This window comes from Marmota marmota, unplaced genomic scaffold (assembly GCF_001458135.2).
Source record: "Marmota marmota marmota unplaced genomic scaffold, marMar, whole genome shotgun sequence".
NCBI classification, from domain to species: Eukaryota; Metazoa; Chordata; class Mammalia; order Rodentia; family Sciuridae; genus Marmota; species Marmota marmota.
This window is the reverse complement of record NW_025999900.1, coordinates 53,904,781-53,924,374: the sequence shown is the minus strand read 5'-3', so window position 1 is coordinate 53,924,374 and position 19,594 is coordinate 53,904,781. Positions and strand designations below refer to the sequence as shown.

Sequence of the window (19,594 nt, the reverse complement as noted above, 5' to 3'; positions counted from 1 at the left end):
GTGTCACACATGGGCTGCGGTGCCTTAGGGACTGTATTTGTACCTTCTCGGTTTCTCTTGAGACAGCTGCTTTCTCTCAGACCCTTTTGTGACACCTCCGACCTTAGGAAGCAGCACTGAGAAGAGGCTGCCCTGCTTGGTTCTGGGCAAGAAAGTTCCAGGTGGAGAGAGCAATAAGTACAAAAATCCCGGAAGCCAGGTTGGACAAACTAGAAGACCCGGGTGGCTGAAGGGTGTAGACGGACAAATGGTAGCAGGTGAAGTTGGAGAGGTGGGTAGTAGCCAGAATGTGGAGACTAAGGGCAGGAGTTTGGATGTTCCTGGAGTGTAGAGGGAATCCCTGGAGGGTTTTCAGCAGAGCATTGGAGGGACTCGACCGACCTGTCAGCTGATTGGGGCAGCTGAGGTGGGAGTGAAAAAGGGGATATTTGAAAGGTAGAGTTGGCTGGCTGGTTGTGGGCATCAGGGCAGAGTGGAATCAAAGATGACTCTGAACTTTCAGCTGAGGTCCTGGATGAATGGCGGTCTCATAACAGAAGCTCAGGAGTCTAGGGGGAAGAGGCTGATTTGGGGTGTGTCATGTGAGTGCAACCAAGACTTCTTATAACTCATGTTCAGGGTGAGCCCTTAAGTGGACATTGAAGGGGAGTTATCGGGTGGACAGTGGAAGTGAGTGAAATTCCACATCAGGGGTGTGCACTTTGCTTTAGGCGGGGCATATCTCTTGTTTCAGCCATTGTGGCAATCTAGGTCACGATGTCAGTGCTGAGGAAGGAAGAAAACAATTTCATGGAGTGTTGACTTGTGACTGTGACCTTGAACTTGAAGTGAGAATAATGGCACAGGTAGTGCTTCAGGACCCGAATTTTGAACTGAAACTATCCAAAGGTGGCGTGGGGTAGATTGTGCAAGATTCTGTGCTAATTGCTGGCCCGGGAAGTCAACAAGCTAAAAGGTGAAGATGAATGAACACAGTTGGCTTCCAGTGACCTGGCTTCTGGAGAGACGGAGGCTACTGAGAATCCATAATGGCAGTTAAAAGAAAACTAGTCAAAACAAGACTCAAAAGGGGTCTAATGCAAACTTATTCAGTTAGCACTGCACTCATTGCTTGGGAGTACATTTTCCACTCTATAGCTGAATCAATCTTTATTACAGGTAGAAATTACTAAGTATTTGTGGTAGCCATTCGATATACTAAGTACCCTAGCCATATCATATATTGAATTTGCAGCATGATCCAGTGAGGCAGAGTTATGGCTTGGACCTGGAATGTCCCCCAAAGGCTCTTATGCTGAAAACTTAGTCCCCAAGTATCAATGTTCAGAGGCGGGGATTTTGGGAAGTGTTTGGATCTTGAGTGTGTTAATCCATGAGGTGGATCCATTGAGGATTCCTAGTAGGACGGCATTATTGGAAGTTGGTGTAAACTCTTGGAGGTAGGAGGTAGTTCACTGGGGGCATGCCCTGGGAGTGTACTTCTTGTCCCCAGCTCCTTCTTCATTAACTCTCTTTGCTTCCTGCATGTCACAGGCCGAACAGCTTTGCTTCTCCCTGCCCTTCTGACTCGATGGTCGCCCTCACCTCAGGCTCAGAGCAAAGAAACCAGCCCGCCATTGACTGAAATCTCTGAAACCAGGAGCCAAAGTGAACTTTTCCTCCTTTAAGTTGTTTGTGTTAGGTATTTTGGTCACAGCAGTGAAACCCTGACTACCACAGGCAGCTACTTTATGGTATCCACTCTGTAGATGTGACTTTAAGTCACAGAGGGTGACATTTATACCCAGGTCTTGTGGTCCCACAGGGCAGGCTCAAGGGGACAGGGCTAACTGATACAGAGCTGGGACTGGAATCCAAGGCCAGGATTTTCTCTCTGGTGTTATTTCCTCCACACTGGAGTTTCAGACTGTGTCCTATGAATCTTCTGGGCCTAAGGAGGTCTTAGGGCCTGGGATAGAGTTGAGAAGGAAGTAAGGCTCACATGAGCTGGATTCCTCCTCTCAATTTCAACCACCTAGCTTGTTTTTAGAGAGATTAGATTGGATTTGATATGTAACATAATGCAATAGGCAACAAATGCGAACATCTACTTAATATCTTTGTATATCCGGGAGAAACATGGAACACCAAAAGACATTCAGACTTTAAGAAGAACAATACTCTGTCTTCCAATGGAAATTTTTGTCTGTATCTAAAATTGCTAAAGTTTGAATTTTGTTCAATTGAATTTCCACTGAGAATTCAAACTTTTAGAGCATTTCAAGGAAGGGTTTTGTTCTAAAAGTTCGAACACCTTTGATCTATTCCACACTGCTCTTGGGTATTTTTAGTTCAAAGGTTTTTGTCTGTAAGCAGTGTCTGTGTCATTACTCAAACTTCAGGCTCAAGGTCTCAGTCACTAGCTGAAGTGTTTTCTCCTGGCAAAATCTGCATTGCCATCCACTGCAACCTTCAAAGTGCCAACGCAAGCACGAATCCATAAAGTTAAGTGTCATAGAAAAGGGAGAAAGAGTTCACTCTATTTTTAAGACTTTGGTTTGATTTAGATCATATGCCTGTGAGGACTACCTGACTGATTTTGTACACAAATACGTCCCAGGGTAAGTGATCATATTGTGATTGTTGTTTTCAGTTTTCCTTTTCTGATCAAGTTTGTTTGATGAAAAGTGATAGAAGATAATTTTAAAGTGTGATCATCACTCTTTTCTTTAGCAGATAGCAAAATTTGATAGGCCCTTGCCATAGTTCTTCACTTGGGATAAAAGATAAATCTGAATTTTCTGATGCAAGGATGTTTCTCACTCAGGCCCAAAGAAGCTTGACCTAGAGATGAAGCCAGCTTTAAAAAGTAGGGGTTGCCACATACGGCTGTGCAGGTTGTGTACTGAGCAACGGCGAAGAGTACTTTTTGGAATTGTGCAATGTGGCAGCACTGTCAGGAGGCCATGGATTCCAACTTTTGACTATTCCTTAGCATGGGAGGGCTGGATATCAAGGTATTACAGCTGTCATTTCCAAGGTAGTGCCTTTCTGTGCCTCTAGTACTTATACTTTAGAGTATTTCTGCTGGAATCTTTTGTAGATTCCCAGGAATAAAAAGTACTTGGTTTGAGATAGAGTGCAATTGTGCTGACATGGAGGGGCTTGGGGACAGATGTGGGCACCCTTTGCGTCTGGCATTAACTGGCTTAGCTCACTGATTTGTTTGAGATATTCCCCCATATGGAAGTGTTTGAACTTTTAGGTACGGATGGTGGCCTGATTTTTGCTCCCATGGAGATAAATACAGTCCTGAATGCCAAAGATTGAAAATTGGGATTTTTAAAGAACTTAGTAACAAATTAATGAGCACAAGCTAAATTTGCAAAATTAATATGAAATCATGGCTTGAACTGCTTTTTCAGAGAATGTCATGTAACAGAGCTCAAAGGTGGCAGGAAGTCAGACTGCAGAGTTGGACAGATGCTGGTTGAGGGAATTGGACTGGTTGATATCCAAAACCCCCTTTAAGTGAATAATTATGTCATTAATTTTTAATAATAATATTTATCTTTTAGGTGTAGTTAGACACATGCCTTTATTTTATTTATTTATTTTTATGTGGTGCTGAGGATTGAACCCAGGGCCTTACACGTGCTAGGTGAGTGCTCTACTGCTGAGCTACAACCCAGCCCCTATATCATTAATTTTTGATATAATTATTTAACAGAAAACTTCTTTTTGCATTTGATTCATTCATTCACAGTATTTGTTGAATGACTGACATATGCCTGGTGCCACTGAGTGTGTAAGAGGAAACCAAGTGAGCAAGGCACCTGCCCTCAGGGAGCTGATAGTGTACTAGGGAAGCTGCTGGGATGATGGCTACTCAGAGCAAATAGAAATAATATACTTACACTCAGGATGCCTGGGGTAGAGGATGATGGGGAAGACCTATGTATTGATCAAGGTTCTCCAGAGAAAGGAACAAATAGGATATGTATTTATCATATATATTGTGTGTGTGTGTGTGTGTGTGTGTGTGTGTGTGTGATACATATATATTTGATATATACACACACATATACAGATATCAAATAAGATATATATATACATATCATATATATGTATTTATATATATATATCAAACAAATAGGATATATATATATTTATCTCATATATCACATCATATATGAATCTTATATATATATGTATATAGAGAGAGACAGAAGGAAGGATGGGGAGAAAGAGGGAGAAAGAGAGAAAGAAAGAGATGTCTTCTAAGAAGTTGTCCCTCCTCACCACATCATCATGGAGGTGAGTAGCTCCCAAGATCTGCAGAGTGAGTCAGCAAGCTGGAGACCCAGGAGAGCTGGTGATTTGGTTCCTGTTGGGAGGCCACCAGGCTTTAGATCCGTGAACAGCCAACATTTCAGTTGCAGTTGGAAGGCAGGAAGAAGTCTCTCTTACTCGGAAGAGGGTCAGCTTCTTGTTCTGTTCAGGCCTCTAACTGCTTGGATGTAGCCACTCCCATGAGAGAGGGCAGTCTGCTTTAGTCATTCTGCTGATTCAAGTCTAAATCTCATCCACAAGCAAAGACCATCACGAGAACACCCAGGATGACATTTGATCAAATATCTGGGCATCCTGTGGCCCAGTCAAGTTAATGTAAAATTACCTAGGCTATTTAGATGGGCCAGAAAAGATCTCTCTGATATGGTCATATTTGAACTGAGAATTAAAAGTAGGAAGAAGCTGGCTTTGGGAGGTTTGGGAAGGACTTCCAGAAAGAGAGGAGCTAAATGGGAACTGAACAAAGGCTGGGAGGCAGAGGGCAGGGGTGTGTGTGGGTTGGAACTAGAGAGGCAGGCAGAGGCCCTGTGGTCAGACCTTGGAAGACATGGTAAGGGGCATGCATTCTATTCCAGATGCAGTTGTGGGAGGCCCTGAAGCAGGGAGGGCTGTGAGACAAGTGGTGTTTTAAAAAGACTTTTCTGACTGCTGTGTGGAGAATGGATGAGGAGGGGGTCCCAAGGATGCGAGGACAGCTGTGAGGGACCTGTGGCTAAGCCTCCAGAGAGATGGTAGCCTGGACTGAGGGTAGTGGTAGTGAGATAGAGGGCAGTGGGCTGTTTCTAGATGACAGAACTATGTGGAGGGGGACAGAGGGAAGGGGACAGACAGTAAGGTTGGCTCTTAGGATCTTGCCTTTTTGGCTCGAGCACTTTGGTGGCTGTTAGGCTCTAGAGAGACATGCATACCCATGTTTATAGCGCAATTCACAACAGCCAAGTTATGGAGCCAGCCCAGGCGTCCGCCAACAGATGGATGCATAAAGAAACTGCGGTACATGTACACAATGGATTTTCATTCAGCCATAAAGAAAGAGAGTGAAATGATGCCATTTGCAGGAAAATGGATGGAACTGGGAGAGCATGGAAGTGTTGAGCAAAATAAGCCAGACTCAGGAAGACGGACATCATCTATTTTCTCTGTATGTGGAAGCTAGAGAGGAAAAAAAAGGCAAAAATATTTTCTTATGAAAATAGAAAGGAGACCATTAGGGTAGAAGAAGGGGATTGCGGGGAGGAAGGATGGGAGGAGGTAAGTGGGAGTGAAATTGATCATGGTATGTTATGAGCATACGCCAGTAGGGCACAAGGAACCCCCTATTCTGTATAATGCATATGTACCAATAAAAAACATGAAACATTGGTTGGCTGTTAATATCATTCTGGAAGATAAGCCTTCTCTTTGGTGGGGTTGGCCATCAAGTACAACTTAGACTTTATAATTTGAGATACCATTGAGGTATCTCAATGTGAGGCTGGAGGTCCAGGGACCTTTTAGTTCTGGGCATAAAAATCTGGTGTGAAGAATTCACCAAGACAAGGAGAAGCAGGTAGAGAGCTTATTGGAGGAAGATATGCTGCAAATAAGCAGCAGGGACCCAAAGAAGACGTCTGCCATGAACTTAGAGAGGGTCTGGGCTTCTGTGCCCTTCTGAGTTCTTTGTGTGCCTTTAGTGGGCTTTCTGCTAGGAGTGGTTTATGATAAATGAGGGGCCGTGGACAGATTCCTGTGTATTGCCCATAATGCTTATTGTGCAGGTGCCAGATGCTCCTTCCCAAGTTTTAAATTGGATGCACAACATGCAAGTAATAAGTATGAGGTCTTAAGTAGGGTAGTCTTTCTTCTTGGTCAGATTTGGGGGTCTCTGCAGTGCTCCTCAGTATGGTCAAGCTGTCTTCTTGAAAAACAGGATCTTGCTGTTTACATTTGGGGGACGTTAACAGAAACAGGATGGGATGAAAGGGAGGTTCTTAGGCTCACATCAGCTCTGCTGATTGAGGTGAGGCGAGGCGTGGGATGGGTCCCTAATCTATCCCTCCTCAGGTGGTATACATTTTATAATCATGGCCCTCAAAGAAATTACCCAGGGAGAGAGAGTGTAGAGCCAAAGGAGTCCAGGAATCAATTAATGGAAACCCAGTGTTTGGGAGGGAGGAGAATCATTTGCAGAGTGGATCCAAAAAGGCCAAACCAGAGAGGATGGAGGGAAATCTAGAGCGTGAAGACACAGAGGCTGAGAGTGGGGAGCATTTTGAGATGGTGTGAGGAATGCTGTAGACAAACAATTCACATGCGGCCACAATGGTGGTGGCCCTTTGGCTTGGCAATGTGAAGGTCATGGAGATCCAGAGGAGAGCAGTTTGGTGGAGTGACAGGAGTGGAAGCCTTGTTATTTTATATATGTTTGGGATTAGTATCACCCAGGGTCTAGTCTATTTTCTGATGCTGTAACAGAATACCACAGACTGGATAATTTATAAAGAAAAGAATTTATTTTCCAAAGTTTTTGGGGCTGGCAAATCCAAGATCAAGTTGCTGGCATCTGGTGAGAGAGAGGAAGGGAGAAAGAGAGAGAGAGAATGAGTCAGTCAGAGACCAAGTATATATAGCTTATCTTGGGACTGATAAGAGATTGTCGGTACATTTTAGCCAACTCATGCGTATACACAAAATAGACATAAGGGTGAATAAGAGAATTAGCATGTGCAGCAGTGTATCATTTACTAATAAAATTAAACTGGTTTATGTTGCTGCTTCATTAATTAGTGGAAGGGACACATTCACTCTGGAGGAATTTATTTACTTAATAATGGTACCTTGAACTTATCAATTACAACAGTTGTCTGATAATATTTCTTTAATTAAAATGTGTGAGTTAGGCCAAACTGACTTTTATAATAAACCCACTCTTGCAAGAAGCCAACTCCTATGATAGTGACGTTAATCTACCCTCCAGGGCAGAGCTCTTGTGGCCCATGTACCTTTTGTTTCTTGGTGCTGGGGTGGAACCCAGGGCTTCATTCATGCCAAGCACATCCTCCACCATTGAACTAAACCCTTGACCTCAGATCACCTCTTATGGACCCCACTTCTCAACATTGTTGGGTTGGGAATTAGGTTTCCAACACATAAACCTTGGGGGACACATTCAAACCTCGTCACCCAGTTTAGTACTTCACTTTTTGGCTGTTTGACGGTTGTGTTTTTTTTTTCCTCTCCCTAACTTAGGTCTGGTAGATAAAATACTAGATCCTCAATAAATTTGATTTTCATTAAAAAAAGGTTTTTAAGGATTAAGTATGCCCCATGTAATGTTGGGGAAATGCTTATACTTTAAAAGATGTTGTTGTTTTTCTGAAGTTCAAATTTAACTGGGGCTCCTGTATCTTTGCTGGCCATATCTGACGGCATACGTCGAATTGTTCACTTTAAACAGGTTAGAGCAGTGAATTTTATGTTCTGTGCATTTTAACACACACATACAGATTGGGAAACTCTACCTTAACTGAACTCTTTCATCTAGAAGCTATCACGTGGTCTACTTCTAGGATTAGCCACCAGGGCGATTGAGGGAAGCCAGTCTTTTGGGAAGGTGTTTCTGGTGATGTAGTTAATATTTCCATTGAATTCTTAGTGCACCTCATAGCACTGAGCACATAGTCGATCTGTGTCAAATACTAATTTGATAGAAACTGCTTGTGTACTGGGTAAAAAAAAAAAACCCAGGGAATATTGATCTCTGATTGGAAAGAAGAAATAAACTACCCTCGTAGCTGTGGCCCAACTTAGAGAAGTGTGGAGTGGGCCTCATGTGGATGTTCTCAATGAGTTGGGAGGCGAGGCACTTCCGCATGTGTGGAATCAAGTATTTACTCCACGTGCCCGTGGTGCAAATGGCTTTGCTAAGTTCAGTGCCTCTCATTTATGGCAGCTTAAGCACAACTGGCTTCCTGGGGGCCATTAATCATCTTTAAATAGTAGGGAACTCTTGGAAATGACCACAAAGTCCACCACAGCCAGGCTGAGTAGCTCGTTTGCTGTTTTAATTGTTCATACCAATTTCCATGCCTTTCTCTCTCCTCCTTTCTATGAGATGGAGGAATTGGAACCACAAGACGATTTCAAATGACCTCTTCAGAGGCAACCTCAAGGAGATTAAGTATGGGTTGAATTGAAAGCGTACGATGAATTAAATATCAGCTAGGATTTTCTGGGAAGACTCTGCTCCTTGGCTGAAACCTGAGAACCCAAAGTTTAGATTTTACTATCTATGAAAATGTTTTTTTTTTTTTTTCCCTCTTGTGGTTTCCCCCAACCTTTGCTATTTACAAGGATTATCCATCAACAGTTAACTGCATTTACATGGCAAGCCGGAGATGGTTCTTCCATTGCCCACTGATATATGGAACTCTGCGATGGGCCAGTATTCAAAATCTAATTTGTCTTAGATTTTCAAACATGGTCCTGTGGTCCTTATAACTGCGGAGTGCTTGGAAGAGAAATATGTTTACAGCAGCTGCTTGTGACTTACCTGTTACATAAAGATTTTGCCTGGGTAGGAGATTTGGGTCTCAGGGTCTATGAGCAGGAACCCTCAGTCATAGAGAAGAAGAATTGAGTCCTTGACAATGTCACTGGAGCAAACTCCTGCCCTTGCTTGCTTTATGAACTGCTACTTGAGGAGCAGCTTAAGGCCCAGCATAGGAGCTTGGCAAACCTCCCTGTGGTCCACATGGGGATGTGTTTGCCCTCTGAAGTTGCTGGATGACTTTTCTAGATCAAGTGTACAGAGCCTTTTCTGCATACCTTGGAAGGCAGGGGACAGTCTGGTCCCTTGTCCCCCACACCCAATTCTTCCATTTCATTTTCATTGACTGGCTCCTGGAGAGCAGGGTCTGCTCATCACTTTTGTATCCCCTGGTTCCTGAAGCACAATAGGTACTTGGCAAACATCTGTCAAATTCCTTTCTTGAACTTTAATGGAGCACTTAGTACACACAGTACACTAGGATTGGGATTGTGGAGGGTTCAGAAAGAGATGAAAGGGTGAAACTTTTAAAGGGCATCTCCAGGAGTTTCCTAACAGGAGGAATTGCTAGTAAGGACGAACATTTTGAGAGTGGAATGAGGTGCTGGTTAGCAGCTTTTTGGAGCTGAAAATTGCCCTGGAGCCTGATTCAGCCCTGCAATTTCCCAGGCAGAGCTGACTGTTCATTCAATCCCATTTTAACCCCCAACCTAGGTGTTGCTGGCTATCCAGCTATCCATTTTATTGAAGGGAGTCCACTTCTCCAAAATTTCAGCAACTCTGTTGACTCCTTGAAGATGGTTAATATTTCAAAACACTTTTCAGCCTTCAAATGAATGGATTTGTACATTCCCTACGTCACTGTCTCCCCAGCCTCACGGGGTATTCTTTTCCCCTTTTAGGTTGCTCTCTTCCTCCAGCCCGCTCACTCCCAACTTCTGATAGCTGCATTTGCAGTAAATCATGGAAATCTTGCTGATGTCAGCAGCACTGATGTGCATTTAGAGGAGCCACTTTAGAGGAAATTACCCAGAGGGCGATGCTGAAATGCAGAGCTGTTTTGTAGGGTATTTTGTACAAACTGTCTTCTCCCTTTGACGGATCTTGTTTATTTTTGAGACTTGGTAGGCTCAGTAAAGGAAGAACCATCTAATTTTTTTTTCCATTTGATTTTTTTTTGGGGGGGAGGGTAGGAGGTTGTAGCAACTGTGAAATGAGCCAGGAGCACTGAGCAGCTTTGTTGGCAAACAGAGGTGGCTGAGAGTCTGCTTGCGAAGCAGAATGTGCCGGGGCTCTTGAGCCTCTGTCTCTGTGGCCCAAGGAGGAGGGCAACAGGGAAGGCACACCTCATTCTATATAAACAACTTATTCTTAAAAACGTGCAAACATAAACCAAAGCCTGTTTCAGATGCACACAGAGTGTGGTGTTTAAATGCTTTCTACGGAAAGCCCTTTGGGAAAGTAAATGTCTATCACGTAGAATAGGAATTCTAGATGTGATTTCAGGTTTGTTTGTAGTGAGTCCCACCTTAATGTCTTCGTGACATTTATCCTGACAGCCATCTCTGGAGATGGGGACAGGAAAATAGGGTAGGACTACTCTGGAGCACTGAGGACCAGTTGAAGAAGGAAACCGTGGGTTTAAGGTGACAGCAATCCCCAAGGCTGCTCAATTTCTTTAGCAGCCTGGATGTGGACTCTGAGCAGAGAGGAGGGATAACAGAGAGGGTGGGACCTCCTGGCAGCTCCAGGAGGAGACAGAAGGGGAGAGAGCTGGGTCTGTTAGCTACCATTAGGGTAGAAGAAGAGGATTAGGGGAAGGAAGGATGGGAGGAGGTAAGGGGAGTCAGCCCAGACCCTCCCTCTTTAACACGTCTTTCTCTCCATCCATCATGGGATCTGTAGATTTTTCTTCCTTAGTACCCCTTGTGATTACCCCCATCGAGGCCCTCATCATCTCCTCCAGTAAATTCCTGGCTACACTCCCTTCTGATGGCCTCTCACTTTGCTAGTTGGCTTCTGTACTGTGGCTGGAGTCAGTTTTCCAAACCCAAATCTGATCCCAGGCTCTTCTCTCTGTGTTGGCCTTAATGGGTTCCCACACTCATTAATAAGGCTGACAAACTCCCCAGGCTCCCTGACGCCTGGGTCTTACCTGTGGACTCTTTGGAAGGTCTGCCCTCCTCCCTGTGCCATCTGACAGGCACGGAACCCTCATCTGCTATATCACGGGCTCCCTGTCTGGGAAGCCTTTTTCTGATCTTCTTTGTGGTAGAGTCAGCCGCTCCTTATTCATGTCTGTCTATACCCCGGGTCTCTGTCCAGCATGGCATTTGCTCACTGGTAGCATTTGTTGTGAGGATCTCATAGTGGTCCCTGCCTCCTGATGATGTGGATCGCTCACATTGACCAAGTACGGGCTTAGAACTAGACCTGAGCAACAATTCCTCATCGTATGCATCTTCCCACTAGTGCTGCTCCTTCTGTACCTTTCCAAGAGGACGGGAAGGTAAAGCCAGAGAGGGGACTTCTGCTCTCTGCTCTCCCTAATGGTTCCTGGGAAGAATGGGGTCACAATGGAGCTTAAACCTGTGGTTGGGGTGAATTGGAGGACTCCTGAAACTCTACAACTCCCTAAGAGCGTCATTCTCTGGGCTCCATCTGCTGGTGGAGAGGGATCCTGACTTTGCACCATGCCCTTGATTTACAAATACAAGACTCTCTTCTTGTGTCAGGAGAAGATCAAAAGAAACCATTTGCTTACTAGTCCTGATATGGAAGTTGCTGGTGCCTTGAGTCCCAAATGAACCCAGGTCCTTTATATTTTCCTCATGTTGGACTTTCCAGTGATGGGACAGGGCAAGAAAAGCCCTTTAATCTCTGAGGTTCTCAAATCTAAGGTGACACAGTTTGGCCCTGGTCAGAGGGACTCAAGAAAGGCAGACAGCAGGGAAATTTTCCCTGTCTGGTAGCATAGAGGTGACTCACCATTCATGATTTGGAACACTCAATGGATTTTTTTAAATCTAACAAGTATTTTGCACCTATAAATAAAAGAAAACCTTCTATCCCTTTATGAAGAGAAGAAGAAAGCCCACATCTGAGTGTCTGGGTCCTCTCTAGCATTTGTACATACCTTGAAGAGCTCTCCTTGGACTGTACATTTTCTGAGAAGTTGAACACCTTGACTCTGGATATCTGTCTCTGGAAAAAACACAGCAGTCCTGGGGCTGACTCTATATGATAGATGAGCTGCAGCCAGCCACATTTTCTTTGGGTCAAGTGTGTGAACTTGATATCATAAATGTTGACCTGAGACAAATGTATCAAGGGATAAATGGACCAAGTCAACCATGGACCAGACTGTCATGAGGAGCCTCCTACTTGTAGGTACTCCACTAAGCTCCATCATGAGGCAGAGAAAAAGGACATATGATCATCCTGGAGAGGGGCAGCCATGGGGGACTTCTTGGAGGTGGTGACCGTGAGGTGAGTTTCAAAGAATGAGGAGACTTGGCTAAAATGAGAGAGTCAGGAGGAGAAAGGGATCTGGGAATAGAGCTGTTTCTCCAGAACAGCCCAGAGGCCAGCTTTGTTAGTGGCTCAGCATTTGTAGCCTGGGTGCCACAGGGTTTGATTGGGGCAAAGGTTGCTTGTGGGGGTGTGTCAGCGGGTGAGTCTGGGGAGATAGGCCGGTGCCAGGTCCTGGAAGGGAGACTCTTGGAGCAAGCCACGGAGCCTGACCTTTATCCTGAATCGTTGGTGCCTTCAGGATCTTAGGCACTGGCCAGCGATCAGATTCACCCCAGAGAGCTCCAGGTGGCTGGGATGTGCAGCATGGATTTAGGGGGCCCAGGACCGGAGGCTGTTGCAGTGATTCAGGTGAGAGAAGTGGAAGGTCTCACCATGGAGAGGTGGAAGGACAGATGGGAGACAGGAGCAGCTGTTCTTAGCTTTCTTGTCCTCCCGTTCAGCCTGGAGCCTTTCACTCAGTCCTGGAGGGTCCCAGTCATCCTACGGTATCTTGGTTTCTTCCATCCAGAAGCAAAATTTCCAAGAGGGCTGGGAGGAGAGAGCAATGCCCAGCCCCCGGGGACAGCCTTCCTTCCTGTGGCCTTGGGGAACAGGGCTTGCTCATTTAGTTTGTGGAGCTAAGACTTGCTGCCTTTCTTGCAGGGACTAACTTGGTCATTGAAGGCACGGTGTGGGGGTGTGTGCCACAGGGGGATAGGAACAGTGGGATTTGGCTGTTGGGGTATCTGGACTCAGCAGACAAACACTCTGCTCTAACTGCTATGGTGACAGCTGCAGGCATCTGTGGTCCCCTCTGAGGTGGGGCTGTGTGCTGTCATCTCTCCTGCCCTCTTCCTGACTCCCTCTTCCCCACCAGCCTGGGGAAGCCTACTGCGAACTCTAGGCAAGCCTTAAAGTGGGGCTGTTGGAAAGCGCTGAGACACATCAATGCAGGTGGCTTTGGAAGGATTCCAGAGCTGGGGTTGGGTAGGAGGTGACAGGCGGTGCTCCCTGCCTCCTGCCCCTGCATCTGCAGTCACAGTTGTACTTTTCCTGGGTCAATAGGCAAAGTCATGTTGCTGTGTGACAGTGGCACCTCTGAGGTGGTTGCATTTCAGGTTTCCAGGAGACCCTGAATCCTTTGGATGCCATCTGTTTAGGGCAGCTCAGGGTTAGGTGTCTGAAGACAGATTCAGGCATGCCACCGCTCGCTCACTGACTTCTGAAAAGTGATTCAAGGTCTCAATTTCTTTACCCATGAAGCAGGGCAGATAATGGTCCCTGCCTTCCACCCATGGTTGTGTGAAAAGAACGGGTTCCTGCATTAAGAGCTTTGTCAATTCTCCCACTAACTCTGAAGGCAGGGATGTGTCACTCATTTACAACCCCCCAGTGCCAAACACGGTGACAGGCAAACTCAAAGGTTTGCTGATTGAATACATGAACTAATGATGCAGTGGAGTCTAGGGAGCATGGGAAAACCTGAAGAATATAGAATTACTAAGAATTGGTTGAACTATGAAAAAGCTGATTTCCATGGCTACCTCAATACCCACCCATATTTAGGTAAAATGGAAATGTACTAATATGTGTGAGGAAACATTTAAAAATGACCAATAACTGAAGAGCATTGCCTTCCAACATTCCTTGTTTTGCAGTTCTGGGGATGGAACCCAGGGCCTCACTCTACCACTGAGCTACATCCTCAGCCCCAATATTGCCTTTCTTGTCAACTCTCTGCAGTCATTTTTCTGCCAAATATTTTTCTGTTGGAACTGTGAGGTATTCTAGGCTATTACTTTTTATGATGCACCCATTATTGATATGTTCTATGGAAAAGAGCTCTATCACCACTAGGAAACGAAGTAGTTAACCTCATAGACTAGGAAATGCTATAATGCCAGTCTGAAACAAATGCCCTTCCCCCTGAAGTTGCTTTGCTTCCTACTGTCCTGTTCCTAATGACACACAGGAGAACGGACTTTGAAGTCAGAGTATTCCAATTTTAATCCTGGTTCCACTACTTTCTGGGTATTGACCTTGGCTTAGCTATTTAACCTGCCTGGGTCTCAGTTTCTGTACCTGTGCAGTGGGGCTGGATGGTGACAGTGAGCAGGTGCCTGCAGGATTCCATTAGAAGGAGTGTCAGTGACCTAGAGCCACCGCTGCTGCTGTGAAATCCATTGTTGGAACTAGGTGTGGTGGCACATGCCTGTAATCCCAGCAACAGGGGAGGATGAGGCAGGAGGATCACAAGTTTAGGACAGCCTCTGAAACTTAGTGAGATTCTGTTTCAAATTAAAATAATTAAAAAAGCTCAGTGGTAGAGCACTCCTTGGTTCAGTCCCCAGTACTACACCCGAAAGGGGGACAGGATAAATCCATTGCTGGCTTTGCATGGTAGGTTATTTCCTATGGGCCCCACAAGCTGAATTACAAGAAGGATGTCCTGGGAGACCCAGGGCTCGTGGCTCAAGGCTCCTTGATAACATTTCTGAACCTTCCTTAGAGTGCAGGTGATGCAGGACACTTAAATTCCTCTCTCGTCCCCTTTCTTCACTCAGGGGCAGCCTGACACAGTGTCTGATGACCCTTGTGGCCTTGCTGACTCCCTCTCATTTTCTCTCACATAGACATTTCCCCTATTAAAACCCATGCACGTATAATCCCTTCTCAACATCTGCTTCTGGGAGGACCCGGATGCACACAGTGTGATAATCCTTCATGGTGAGGTCCAAAGCCAGCTATATCAGCAAAGCATTTATCAGAGTGACAGGCACAGGTAAGTGCTCACTGTGTGGTAGGGGCTCCTGCCACCTTAGCAACCATCACCACCATCAGCGTCATCTGTCTAATTTTGCTTCTTCAATTGCACCAGGCACAGAGACCTCCAGAGGCTCATCCCAGATCACAGGACAATTTTGTTAGTGGGAGAACAACTATGGTTCCTGAAGAGAAGAAATGGACTGATTCAAACACCCTTTGGAAGTTTTTAAAGTTTTTCCAATTTAAGGAGTTTGTCCAAATTCCTTTCCAGCCCTCAAAAAGTGCACTCATATATGCTAAAGAGGCTAACTTCATCTTTGGTCAAATGCACAAAAGGTTTTGCAGTGTCCTCAGGTCCCTGCCAGTACTCCTGACTTCTACAAATATGCTCCGGTCAGTAAACCCAGCAGCTTATTTGCTGTTCGTGACAACCCTCAGGTCAAAAACAACAAGAAAACCGCATCTATTACTCACATCGCACAGATAAGCAAACAGAGGAGCCCAGTGACCATTTCAAGGGCAGCCAGTCACTGAGAGGTTTGGGATTGAAGTTCTAGTTTTTGCTCCAGTGCTTTGGAAACTAAGGAGTTGCTGGATTCTGTCCAAACTCTCTCCTAGGGACATTCTCCTAGCAAGCAGGCACCAGGAACTGGCCTAAAAAGACCTTTCTCATGCCCAATTCTGCCCAGCCTCGGGGATGCTAGAAGCTCCGGAGATCAGTGATGGAGATCAGTGAAGGGGACTCAGCTCCAACTAGCCTCTATGGTCAGGCCATCCTTGGTCACCTGATAAGACTTTATCCCAATTTTAGTTACCTGGTACTGTAGGGTGTGTTCCCTAAGTGGACTGTCACCACCCCAAAGCTGGGGGGAACTGTGACTTATTTCCATTCAATCAGTATCATATAAATGCTTCCCATTGAGGGTAGTGGCAATTCTGGGCGGCATGTAGTCTGAAGGAGTAATCAACATCAATAACAACAGAAAATAAACATTTGCTGTTTAACATTGGCTTGGCCAGGCACTGTGCCAAGAAGTGGAGATCGGTGATTAAAAGATGAGCTTTCTGACTCAAAGAGGTTGATAGGCTAGTGGGGGAGACGCTCAGGCTGAATCTGCCAGGAAGTGTCCAGGAGGACTTCCCGGAGGAGGCCAGCATCGAGGAGGGTGGGGAGGAGGCTCCTGACTGTGAGAACCTCTGAAGAGGGGTGGTGGTGTGAACAGAGCACTGCTGTGTTTGAGGACCTGCTGTTCAGTGCCGCTGGACCGTCAAGTTGCTTTCTATCTGACACTTCTCATTGGCATTGTATGTGTGGTTCAGCTATGCTAATATTCCTTCCTTCACTTAGTCAGTCATCATTGATTGGCTGCCCACTGTGTGCCAGGTATCATGCAGAACACTGGGGATTCAGAGGTGACGGGTGGACACAGTGCCTGTCTTCATGGAACGTTCAGTATAATGAGTTTTCTGGAAAAGTGACCAGACTCCATCAGTAACATAGTGCAGTGAGCTCTAGGCAGGGGGACCTAATCTAGTAGAGGGTGTGTTAGTTTCCTGTGGCTGCTGTAACAAATTGCCACAAACTTCAGGGCCTCAAACGGCACTAATCAATAATAATATGGTTCTGGAAGTCAAAAAAAGTTCAAAATCAGTTTTACTGGGCAAGGTGTAAGGCTGATTCTTTATGGAGGTGCTAGGGGAGAATCTTTTCCTTGGGTTTTCGTTAAGAGGGACCACATCCCTTGGTTTGTGGTCACATCACTCCCATATCTGTTTCTTCCTTCACGTCTCCTTCTTTGTGATCTTCTTGTGATTATATTGGGCTCACCTTAATCTACCATAATCTCCTCATCTCAAAATCTTTAATTTACCCACATCTGCAGAGTGTCTGTTGCCATGTAAAGTGACAATCACGAGTTCTGGGGATTGCCTGGGGGTACCTTGGAGGCTATCCTTCCGGTTGCCACAGAGTGGTGGCGATTCTAATTTATACATAGTTCAATCTGAGATCCTAGAGAATTTTGCATTCATGTTAAACCCCAGGATAATTTAGCATTGAATGATTCTATTGTAAAGAATCATATACAGTAAAAGATCGATGTTCAGCTTAGTTTCCAAAGAGAAAAACTGAATTTGAGGGTCTAGGATGAGAGGCAGATTTAGATTTTTCAAGCGGCCATGCCGACAGCCAGGTGTTGGTAGGATCATTGATATTTTGAACTAGGAGTGAGATTCCGGCTCTTTGATTCACCTTGACTTCCCCAGTGCAGAGATTGGGCAGTTCAGCCCCGCTGGAGTGGATCATTGGCCTCACTTAGGTTTGCCATCTCCTAATACCTTGTTTACCTAACAGCCAGGTAGCACCACCACAGAGGCCATGATAACAATTAGAATAATAAAGGATGACTGAATGGAAGTGCCAGGATGGGTCACTGCTGTACAAGATTTCCGCAATGCACAGCAGCACTATGTGGGGGACACTACCTTGAACTCTCTGTTGTTGCAGAAGAGCCACCAGCTTAACTTATTTATTTCCAAGGTAATGAAATTGCCATCACAGAGAACCAGGGACCTTAGAGAATTCCTTGTGTTCTGAAAACCAGGGAAAATTTCCTTTTCAGTGACTTCTTATTGGAAGACAATAGAAGCCAAATCCTATTACTAACAGATCAGGGACAGTTACATCTAAGTAAGCCATTTCATTTTCTTTTAGGAAATACATTTGGGATTGATTTTATTCTTATGATTTTTGTCACAAAGCTTCGCTAATTAACATAAATCATTGACTTTGTTTGCACCCCTCATTCTGACCCCCTGTCTTTTTCTTTATCTTCATTACTATCGGTCTTCAGAAACCCAAACCTTCCTTTCTGTGTCTGATTTTTGACTCCCTTTGCATCCAGCAAGATCACTCTACTTGGGTGACGAGAGAGTCTTTTATTAGTCATCGATGTTCATCTCCTCTCTGTATTTGTACTTGGATAGACTAGCTGGGTATCCCTCTCCTGTTTAATTTTCTCCAGTTGAATGCTATGCCTGTTTTTCAAAGATGTTTATTTTTTGGCGTTTCTTACACATTGTTTAAACAAGGAAGCTAGGGGAGGAGATGAATCATAAATAACAGGGAAGTGGTTTTCTAATTTGGATGCTTGCAGAAAAATATAAGCATTTCAAAATTCAATTAATAATTTTTTTTTGTCTTCAAAATTAGGACTCCTGGTGGTCCTTTGTAAGAACTCAAAATGGGTACCTAGCAAGGGATCAAATTCCCTACCTGCAGCCTCGGTGAACCAGTTTTTAATCCTCACATTTGAGAGCTGGCTTAAGGAGGACATCTGGGCTTTGTTGCTGACAAGTTTTGTGCTTTGTGATCATAAACAACACTCTCTTTCCCCCTCACCCCACCCTCAGTGGCCGTTCCTGCAGCAGCCCCGCCGGTGTGTCAGCCCAAGAGCACCACTAACGGGCACCAACCCCACCCGGCTCCTCGCCTCTCCATTTCCTCCCGCGCCACGGTGGTAGCCAGAATGGAAGGCGCCTCCCAGGGGGGCCTGCAGACCGTCATGAAGTGGAAAACCGTGGTTGCGATCTTTGTGGTCGTGGTGGTCTACCTCGTCACGGGAGGTCTCGTCTTCCGGGCACTGGAGCAGCCCTTTGAGAGCAGCCAGAAGAACACCATCGCCCTGGAGAAGGCGGAATTCCTGCGGGATCACATCTGCGTGAGTCCCCAGGAGCTGGAGACGTTGATCCAGGTAAGCAGGGCGCAATCCAAGCATGGAGCGACCCGTGGGGAGGGATGGCAGTGTTGATTTTGTCTTGGTCCGTCACTGAGTTTTGCTTGGGTGGCCATGCTCCTGGTGGTCAGGGAAGTCCTCTCTGGATGGGCAACATTTGACACCAGAGAGTGACACCTGTGACAATGTGCGGCAAGAGGGACCACGAGTGCAAGGGCCCTGATGTGGGAGCAGGCTGTGCCCTATGTCACCTGGCTTTGGATCTGGTGGCCAGATGCAGCAGCAGGAGAAAGGGCTTTGGATGTTCCAGTTCGAGTCCACCCATAGGTGGTGATGAATTGTCGTGGATCTGAACTCTGAGAAATGCTGGGATAAGACGGTGCCCTAGAAGCCAAAGAAAGGAGAATTTTAAATAAGCAGGGCTGCATTAACCTATCCAAGGCCTCCAGGTGTGTGGGTGAGGGAGCTGTTGTAGGCTTGAGAGTCATTTCAGTGGTTTCTGGGCGAGGAAATGATAATGATCACAGTAACAGTAACATCAATCTTGCTGCTTTTGGACATATTTGAGGTGTCAGGTGCTAAGGCCTCTACAGACCCTGGGTATTAGTGAGAAGAGATCCCGAGAACCTGAAGGCAAAGAACTTGGGGTGGAACCTGAAGAAGCAAGAGGACACCCATAAGGGCGGGGTGGGCTTGGCAGGGTGGGCTGTGGAGGCGAAGG

The 19,594-nt window shown here is 45.6% G+C and overlaps 1 protein-coding gene across 1 annotated transcript in view; it reads left to right on the top strand.

Moving 5' to 3' along the window:
* The window catches only part of Kcnk10 (potassium two pore domain channel subfamily K member 10), a 125,795-nt gene that overhangs the window by 31,843 nt on the left and 74,358 nt on the right, over window positions 1-19,594 (top strand). The window contains exon 2 of the mRNA XM_048799525.1: window positions 18,551-18,891. Within this exon, the coding sequence (XP_048655482.1) occupies window positions 18,551-18,891 (341 nt within the window). The remainder of the gene's footprint in view (window positions 1-18,550; window positions 18,892-19,594) is intronic.